Source organism: Notolepis coatsorum, assembly GCF_963971535.1.
Source record: "Notolepis coatsorum genome assembly, contig: SUPER_15_unloc_1, whole genome shotgun sequence".
In the NCBI taxonomy this organism is placed as follows: domain Eukaryota; kingdom Metazoa; phylum Chordata; class Actinopteri; order Aulopiformes; family Paralepididae; genus Notolepis; species Notolepis coatsorum.
Genome location: NW_028174866.1, coordinates 1514104 through 1524103, shown reverse-complemented (window position 1 = coordinate 1524103; position 10000 = coordinate 1514104). Strand labels below are relative to the sequence as shown.

Sequence of the window (10000 nt, the reverse complement as noted above, 5' to 3'; positions counted from 1 at the left end):
AGTGAAGCCGGGGTGGCAGAGTGTGTGTCTGAGAGCAACACTCCGTGGGCAGAGAGAGTGAAGCCGGGATGGCAGAGTGTGTGTCTGAGTGCAGCACTCCGTGGGCAGAGGAGTGAAGCCGGGGTGGCAGAGTGTGTGTCTGAGAGCAACACCACTCCGTGGGCAGAGTGAAGCCGGGGTGGCAGAGTGTGTGTCTGAGTGCAGCACCACTCCGTGGGCAGAGTGAAGCCGGGGTGGCAGAGTGTGTGTCTGAGTGCAACACCACTCCGTGGGCAGAGTGAAGCCGGGGTGGCAGAGTGTGTGTCTGAGTGCAGCACCACTCCGTGGGCAGAGTGAAGCCGGGGTGGCAGAGTGTGTGTCTGAGTGCAGCACTCCGTGGGCAGAGAGAGTGAAGCCGGGGTGGCAGAGTGTGTGTCTGAGTGCAACACTCCGTGGGCAGAGAGAGTGAAGCCGGGGTGGCAGAGTGTGTGTCTGAGTGCAGCACTCCGTGGGCAGAGTGAAGCCGGGGTGGCAGAGTGTGTGTCTGAGTGCAGCACTCCGTGGGCAGAGAGAGTGAAGCCGGGGTGGCAGAGTGTGTGTCTGAGTGCAACACTCCGTGGGCAGAGAGAGTGAAGCCGGGGTGGCAGAGTGTGTGTCTGAGTGCAGCACTCCATGGGCAGAAGAGTGAAGCCGGGGTGGCAGAGTGTGGGTCTGAGTGCAGCACTCCGTGGGCAGAGAGAGTGAAGCCGGGGTGGCAGAGTGTGTGTCTGAGTGCAGCACTCCGTGGGCAGAGAGAGTGAAGCCGGGGTGGCAGAGTGTGTGTCTGAGTGCAACACTCCGTGGGCAGAGAGAGTGAAGCCGGGATGGCAGAGTGTGTGTCTGAGTGCAGCACTCCGTGGGCAGAGAGAGTGAAGCCGGGGTGGCAGAGTGTGTGTCTGAGTGCAGCACCACTCCGTGGGCAGAGCGAGCGGGCGCTCCTGTCACTACGCTGCAGCAGGCTCCTCGGAGGCTGTGTACGCAGTTACCATGACAACTGGGGAGCCGCGTAATAATAATTACACCGTGATGCCGCGCCGCTTAACATTCCAGCCCCCCCCCCCCCCCCCCTCTATGCCCACTCTCCCTAATGTTCACTTATTCACGATCGCATGGTTAACGTGCCACTTGAAGCATGCGCTGAAGATGAAAAATAATAATGCATAATATTCAATGAGACAAAAGTCACCGTCCGTGTGTCTAGAGAGGGGCGTGTCCGTCTGGCGCTCGCCGTATTTGGTCGTGTGATGACACCCGCTTCCCGCCTGATTTGTGTTCATTAAAATAACATAACATGTTATATATATATATAACATATATAAAGAAGAGAGTATCTCGGAGATGGAAATAATAATGCATATTGACCTATCTCAAACCCCGCCCCCTCTTTCCTCCATCCTCCAATCACAACCGTTGGGATTGGAGGATCAGGTGAAAAAGAGGGCGGGGCTTTGAGGTAGCTCCATTCAGGGCGGGGCTGATGATTCCAGGCGAACCCACACGTGTGTGTCGGACCCGTGTGTCTCGTGCCGCATGCGTCCCATCATGTGACCCACTCACGGTTCTGGACGTGGGCGGCGCCGAGGGGCTGGTGAGCGACACCATCTCCTGGATGGCCAGGCGCAGCTTGAGGCGATGCAGTGGGTTGCTGATGCCGATCTCCCTCTGGATCTCCGTGTCGGACAGCGCCGACATGATGGCGCCGCTCTTCACGTTGGCACGGCACGCCGCCACGTACCAGGCGGGCATCCCCAACCACAGCTGTGGAGCACGGGAGGGGGGGGGGGGGGGGGGGGGATACATATCAAGATTAGAGGAACCATGCGCCGTTGATCAATACTTTATCGTCTGTTGCTACAGAAATGTGTTTTGTGTCGAAACGCGCAATATTGCGTTGCAAAAAAGAAAACATAAGACAACCGTGTTACAGCAGAGACAGACAGACAGACAGACAGACAGACAGACAGACAAGACATCAGAGAGACAACCGTGTTACAGCAGAGACAGACAGACAGACAGACAAGACATCAGAGAGACAACCGTGTTACAGCAGAGACAGACAGACAGACAGACAGACAGACAGACAAGACATCAGAGAGACAACCGTGTTACAGCAGAGACAGACAGACAGACAGACAAGACATCAGAGAGACAACCATGTTACAGCAGAGACAGACATACAGACAGACAGACATCAGAGAGACAACCGTGTTACAGCAGAGACAGACAGACAGACAGACAGACAAGACATCAGAGAGACAACCATGTTACAGCAGAGACAGACAGACAGACAAGACATCAGAGAGACAACCATGTTACAGCAGAGACAGACAGACAGACAGACAGACATCAGAGAGACAACCATGTTACAGCAGAGACAGACAGACAGACAAGACATCAGAGAGACAACCGTGTTACAGCAGAGACAGACAGACAAGACATCAGAGAGACAACCATGTTACAGCAGAGACAGACAGACAGACAGACAGACATCAGAGAGACAACCATGTTACAGCAGAGACAGACAGACAGACAAGACATCAGAGAGACAACCATGTTACAGCAGAGACAGACAGACAGACAAGACATCAGAGAGACAACCATGTTACAGTAGAGACAGACAGACAAGACATCAGAGAGACAACCATGTTACAGCAGAGACAGACAGACAGACAAGACATCAGAGAGACAACCATGTTACAGCAGAGACAGACAGACATACAGACAAGACATCAGAGAGACAACCATGTTACAGCAGAGACAGACAGACAGACAAGACATCAGAGAGACAACCATGTTACAGTAGAGACAGACAGACGAGACATCAGAGAGACAACCATGTTACAGTAGAGACAGACAGACGAGACATCAGAGAGACAACCATGTTACAGCAGAGACAGACAGACAGACAAGACATCAGAGAGACAACCATGTTACAGCAGAGACAGACAGACAGACAAGACATCAGAGAGACAACCATGTTACAGCAAAGACAGACAGACAGACAGACATCAGAGAGACGACCATGTTACAGCAGAGACAGACAGACAGACGAGACATCAGAGAGACAACCATGTTACAGCAAAGACAGACAGACAGACAGACATCAGAGAGACAACCATGTTACAGCAGAGACAGACAGACAGACGAGACATCAGAGAGACAACCATGTTACAGCAAAGACAGACAGACAGACAGACATCAGAGAGACAACCATGTTACAGCAGAGACAGACATACAGACAAGACATCAGAGAGACAACCATGTTACAGCAGAGACAGACAGACAGACAAGACATCAGAGAGACAACCGTGTTACAGGAGAGACAGACAGACAGACAAGACATCAGAGAGACAACCATGTTACAGCAGAGACAGACAGACAAGACGTCAGAGAGACAACCATGTTACAGCAGAGACAGACAGACAGACATCAGAGAGACAACCATGTTACAGCAGAGACAGACAGACAAGACGTCAGAGAGACAACCATGTTACAGCAGAGACAGACAGACAAGACGTCAGAGAGACAACCATGTTACAGCAGAGACAGACAGACAGACAAGACATCAGAGAGACAACCATGATACAGCAGAGACAGACAGACAGACATCAGAGAGACAACCATGTTACAGCAGAGACAGACAGACAGACAGACAGACATCAGAGAGACAACCATCTCTGGGGGATCATCTATGCTCTTATGGGCCATTCTCAACATATTTGTAGTGTAACTTTCCAGAAATCTTTGGTTGATGATGTCTGATTATCTTTGAGGCGATGAAAATGAACTGTAAGTAAAAACCTATAGAATTCCTGGGTTTTAATGTATAATGTTTTTTTTTATACATACTATAGATTTACCGCATAAATACCGTAGTGGTTCACCATAGTAACAGAATATCACAGAACTGTCTGGCCAATCAGCACAGTGTTCCTGTGGTTTTGCCATAGTAATGTTACGTTCCTATAGTGATTCACTACTGGTGGAACATTATAGTTGTACTGTCGTTCATTTTCCTATAGGGGCCAGTCATTTTCCTATAGGGGCCAGTCATTTTCCTATAGGGGCCAGACAGCGATAATGAATGAGGCTTCATTGACGAGGCTGCAAACCTTTCAATACAGTCGATCTGCGTTGCTAATTCGCTTCATACCCATATCTATGTTAAAACTACTTCCAGACTATGAGCAGCGTGACCGTCGCTCGAGACCACAAGTCATTCTGACCAGCACACTAGTTGAAGGGAATCCACCTCTAACCTGGAAAGACAGCTGAAAATAAATGCTTTTGGTTTTATCACACCCATGACTGTGGGTCCTCCGAGATTGAATAATTAATTATTTAATCATGTTGACTTCATTGCGAATTTAATTTCATCTGGTCCCGAATAATCGATTATGAAACGTTGCTTTAATAAGACTGACAACAAGTATGTGGAGCAGGAGGGAGATGTTATTACTGTATGTTGATTCATCCCTGGGAGTGGGCTTGGGGGCGTAGAGCAGCCACTGACCAGTAGAGGGCAGTAATGTCTATAGGATGTGACATTTCAGCCATTCGAAAGATATACGATCACATGAATAATTTCCTTCAAAAGCACAATATTCAAATTGATTCCGATAACATATTCAAATATATTCAGAAACACGTTGTATTAGATTAAATCTATTTTAAGATATGAACATATCACAAACAGTGTGATTCGATGAAATGATTCACTGAGTGCAGTGTTTTTATTTGTTAATATATATATATATACAATTATTTATTATTTATTTTTTTAACCTTTATTTACACAGGTTCTCCGAGCACGGATGCTCTTTTTCACCAAGCCCTGCTTCACATTCACACGGTTACATACATTCACACCTGGCAGCTGCCCCCAGTACATGAATATGTAGTGTACCAATATAATCAAGGTATTAATAGTTAAACATTATCATTCTGTAATGAGCCTGGGGTATGGGCTGCATTAATACAATATTCATAATGTTAATAAGGTGAGGTATGAGATCAGGTAATTATAATCTAACCCATTAAAAGGCTAATATGACGGGGGCAGAGGTGCACAGCACATTCAATCAAACCAGACCTTTAGCAGAACGCCTTCAGAAAGAGCATCCGATATGTGTCGTGGAAACCGGAGAGGTAAGAATGCGCTCGGTCAAATCATCTTGGTTATTACAAATGTATTTGCTAAAACATGGAACATCGAATACAATTTAGTTCAGGAGTTTAGGTAGAGACAATCAAGCTCCCGATTCGTCTTGTGAATTGAAAATGGGGGACCCTGACGGAAGTCTTTCTCTGGTCTGCATCCCCTTAACAATAATGTGTGTATTGAGCCGTACTGTACTGTATTGTACCCATTCTGCAATCTGTTAAATAACGTTTTCAATCAATCAATCAATCAATCAGAACCTTATACCAGAGTACCGGAAGGGGGGTGTTACACAACGGGAGGGGGGGCGGGGGAACGATGCTTAGGTAGGGTGACCGGAAGGGGGGAGGGGGGGGGGGGGTTACACAAAGGGAGGGGGGCGGGGGAACGATGCTTAGGTAGGGTGGCCGGAAGGGGGGAGGGGGGGGGGGGGGGGTTACACAGGAAGACAGGAATGGGGGGGGGTATTGGAAGGGAGGGGGGGTGTTTCTACCACACATGACATCCACACCTGTTATCCATATTCAAGTTACAACCATGCAGTGTAACATATAGTATATCTATATAGTATCAAAATGCCTGCTGGGGAAACACAGTAGAAACGGACATAAACCATGAAGCACGAAGCCGTGGCTGCTGGAAGCACAATGATCTCACGGTGACGCCCACTAATGTGACGAGAGGTGTTGTAATCACACAGAGTTGTGTTCATGTCCCAGAGTCGCGCCCGTGAGCTGTGTTCTGATTCAGGCGAGGCTGGTTTGTATATTCGACACGGCGTCCGTCCTGCTGCGCTACGTGCAAATTAAGAAAGTGAAGCGACCGGCGTGATGTAAGAGTTGCACGCTGTGAGGCGTCAATGGAGTCGGCGGGCGATTTTAATAAAGAGGAGTTGAGAAGAGCGAAGTACAACAGTATAATGAACGACGTGACACGTGATACAGACGATTCTCACCATGTGATTTTGTATATTATGTTATAATTATATTATATTATATATTAATTGTGTCTGTAAACACTGGCAACGTGAACAATTATCTCACAGCTTCGAAATACAGCAAATACAAGTAAAAACTCTGTTGTCTCGTGTTAATCACCGTACAGAGTGCTCAGTACAAAACATGTCTCCATCTCTATTTCCTATTTTTTGGTTGAGGGGGCTAACCGTTTGTTCACTGGTTTGGCCTTTTAAGTGCTACATATTTGCCTCATGTTTTGTATTGTTTTGCATGAAGAGGGTGATGATGATGAAGGTGTTGATGACAGAGAGGGTGATGATGATGATGATGATGATGATGATGATGACAGAGAGGGTGATGATGATGATGATGACAGAGAGGGTGATGATGATGAAGGTGTTGATGATAGAGAGGGTGATGATGAAGGTGTTGATGACAGAGAGGGTGATGATGATGATGATGATGATGACAGAGAGGGTGATGATGATGATGATGACAGAGAGGGTGATGATGATGAAGGTGTTGATGACAGAGAGGGTGATGATGAAGGTGTTGATGACAGAGAGGGTGATGATGATGATGATGATGATGACAGAGAGGGTGATGATGATGATGATGACAGAGAGGGTGATCATGATGAAGGTGTTGATGATAGAGAGGGTGATCATGATGAAGGTGTTGATGATAGAGAGGGTGATCGTGATGAAGGTGTTGACGATAGAGAGGGTGATCATGATGAAGGTGTTGATGATAGAGAGGGTGATCGTGATGAAGGTGTTGATGATAGAGAGGGTGATGATGATGATGATGACAGAGAGGGTGATCATGATGAAGGTGTTGATGATAGAGAGGGTGATCATGATGAAGGTGTCGATGATAGAGAGGGTGATCGTGATGAAGGTGTTGATGATAGAGAGGGTGATGATGATGAAGGTGTTGATGATAGAGAGGGTGATCATGATGAAGGTGTTGATGATAGAGAGGGTGATCGTGATGAAGGTGTTGATGATAGAGAGGGTGATGATGATGAAGGTGTTGATGATAGAGAGGGTGATCATGATGAAGGTGTTGATGATAGAGAGGGTGATGATGATGAAGGTGTTGATGATAGAGAGGGTGATCGTGATGAAGGTGTTGATGATAGAGAGGGTGATCGTGATGAAGGTGTTGATGATAGAGAGGGTGATGATGATGATAGAGAGGGTGATGATGATGAAGGTGTTGATGATAGAGAGGGTGATCGTGATGAAGGTGTTGATGATAGAGAGGGTGATCGTGATGAAGGTGTTGATGATAGAGAGGTTGATCGTGATGAAGGTGTTGATGATAGAGGGTGATCATGAAGGTGTTGATGATAGAGAGGTTGATCATGTTGAAGGTGTTGATGATAGAGAGGGTGATGATGATGATAGAGAGGGTGATTATGATGAAGGTGTTGATGATAGAGAGGGTGATGATGATGAAGGTGTTGATGACAGAGAGGGTGATCATGATGAAGGTGTTGATGATAGAGAGGGTGATCATGATGAAGGTGTTGATGATAGAGAGGGTGATCATGATGAAGGTGTTGATGATAGAGAGGGTGATCATGATGAAGGTGTTGATGATAGAGAGGGTGATCATGATGAAGGTGTTGATGATAGAGAGGGTGATGATGATGAAGGTGTCGATGATAGAGAGGTTGATCATGATGAAGGTGTTGATGATAGAGAGGGTGATCATGATGAAGGTGTTGATGATAGAGAGGGTGATGATGATGAAGGTGTCGATGATAGAGAGGGTGATCATGACGGTGCCTGGGGTCCGACGTGAACGGCGTCAATAATATCATACATATTGATTGATGTGATGATGATGATGTGTGTCGATATGCACGTCCTTCTCAGTCACGCCGCTTAATTGTCTCGTGTTCGTTGTGTATCGATTGAGTCACATGCACTGTACACAGAGCATTGCATACATTGCTTCTCGGTGGGCAATGGGAATCTCTAATCAGTGTTTATCTTCCTCGATGTGGGATACAGAAAAGGCCTGCGTTTTATTTATACATTTTGTCTTACGTAACCAATCCTGGATTTGAACCCGGGTCACACACATTGGAAAGATTAGGCTTACTAGGCTTCAGGCAGAGAGACACACGGTCCATCAGTTCAACACGGATGCACTGTGTATGTTTTACTGAAGGCCAAGACACCGCCTACCTCCAGCCAGGCGACCACTGTGGGGCCGTCCCATTGGGCGAAGGGTAAGCCCTTCCTCCTGGCCTCCTCCAATAGCTCGTGCCTGAGGGAGGGGACACAGACGGTGCATTAACACACATGATAAGGGGACACACACACACACACACACACACACACACACACACACACACACACACACACACACACACACACACACACACACACACACACACACCCTCACAGGCTACACACTCCTTCCTTCAAGGCACGGTAATAGCAGCGATACTGTGTGTGTGAGGCTCTTTGTGTGTGTGTGTGTGTGCGTCTTGCGTGGGGGGGGATTGTATGAGTGCGCTTATACACTCTTTATCTCTACCGGTCCAGCCTGTACTCTCCTGGAGCTTTGGAAAAGGGCACCGGCGTCTTTATCGCTCATATCTCTGCCGCCGGAGAGACAGAGGAGCACAGAGTGTTCTGCCGTTGCCTTCTCAACCATCTGGCACACGTCGCACATACTGTACACACACACACGCACGCACGCACACACGCAAACCCACGCACGCAGACACACGCCTGCATTATGCTGTGGCCGACATTTAACCTGTGCACTAAGCGAAGCACTCAGCTCATCTCAGCGCGGCACCTAACATCTTATTAAGCCGCGGACAGACACCGCGCTCGGCTTCCTGAGCGAGCGCTCTCTCTCCATCTGCGGCGCTCTTGGAATCCCGAGTTTATTTTTAGATACAGAAGGAACTATTCAAATTTTCTTTCCGGGGGCTGGATTCCATGCTTTTGTGTAGTGGGTGTAGTGGGTGTGTAGTGGGTGTGTAGTGGGTGTAGTGGGTGTAGTGGGTGTAGTGGGTGTAGTGGGTGTAGTGGGTGTAGTGGGTGTAGTGGGTGTAGTGGGTGTAGTGGGTGTAGTGGGTGTGTAGTGGGTGTAGTGGGTGTAGTGGGTGTAGTGGGTGTAGTGGGTGTAGTGGGTGTAGTGGGTGTGTAGTGGGTGTAGTGGGTGTAGTGGGTGTAGTGGGTGTAGTGGGTGTAGTGGGTGTAGTGGGTGTAGTGGGTGTAGTGGGTGTAGTGGAGGACGACCCTGAAGAGGCTGAGTGGCAGAAGGAAATAATGATTTTGTCGAGCGCCGCTTCGAGGGTGGCGTCGGGCGCTGACCCACTCGGCACGGATGTAAATGACACCTCATCCGAGAGGTGCAGAGGAGAGATGGATGCTCTCCACCCTCTCTGCTCTGTCGCACAACGCTATTTGTATTATGATGCCGAATCCTCGCACGCCACACGGCCGCTGGGCTCGACTGGCCGAAAGACGGGGAACCCATCGCCGTGAACTTAAAGGGGACATGCGTCGCTATTCCTTGCACTATTTGGGCAACTTTACACAATTCCTGTGAGTCTATGGAAGACATCTGTACGTCTTTTTCCTCCGATTTTCTCCCATCCCAATGTTAGTCGTTAGGCCAATTCCCAATCCCCTTCCTGGTCGCTGCGCACTTACCCCCCACAGTCGGTCTGGGAGAGTGGAGGCTATCACGTGTTTCCTCCGACACACGTCTAGCCAATCAACCGCTTCTTTTCACCTGGCAGCGCGGATCCTCCCTGAGAGGGCGTAGCGTGTGGAAGGATCACACTACCCCCCTTAGATCCTATCCGCGCTGAGCAGGCGCCCCG

General features: G+C 48.4%; 1 protein-coding gene across 1 annotated transcript in view; it reads right to left on the bottom strand.

The window, feature by feature from the left end:
* The window catches only part of LOC311242259 (liprin-alpha-2-like), a 55796-nt gene that overhangs the window by 24349 nt on the left and 21447 nt on the right, over positions 1-10000 (bottom strand). Inside the window, exons 5-6 of the mRNA XM_084338461.1 lie at positions 8340-8421; positions 1576-1776 (exon numbers count right to left, since the gene is read on the bottom strand). Coding sequence (XP_084194587.1) covers positions 1576-1776; positions 8340-8421 — 283 coding nt within the window. The remainder of the gene's footprint in view (positions 1-1575; positions 1777-8339; positions 8422-10000) is intronic.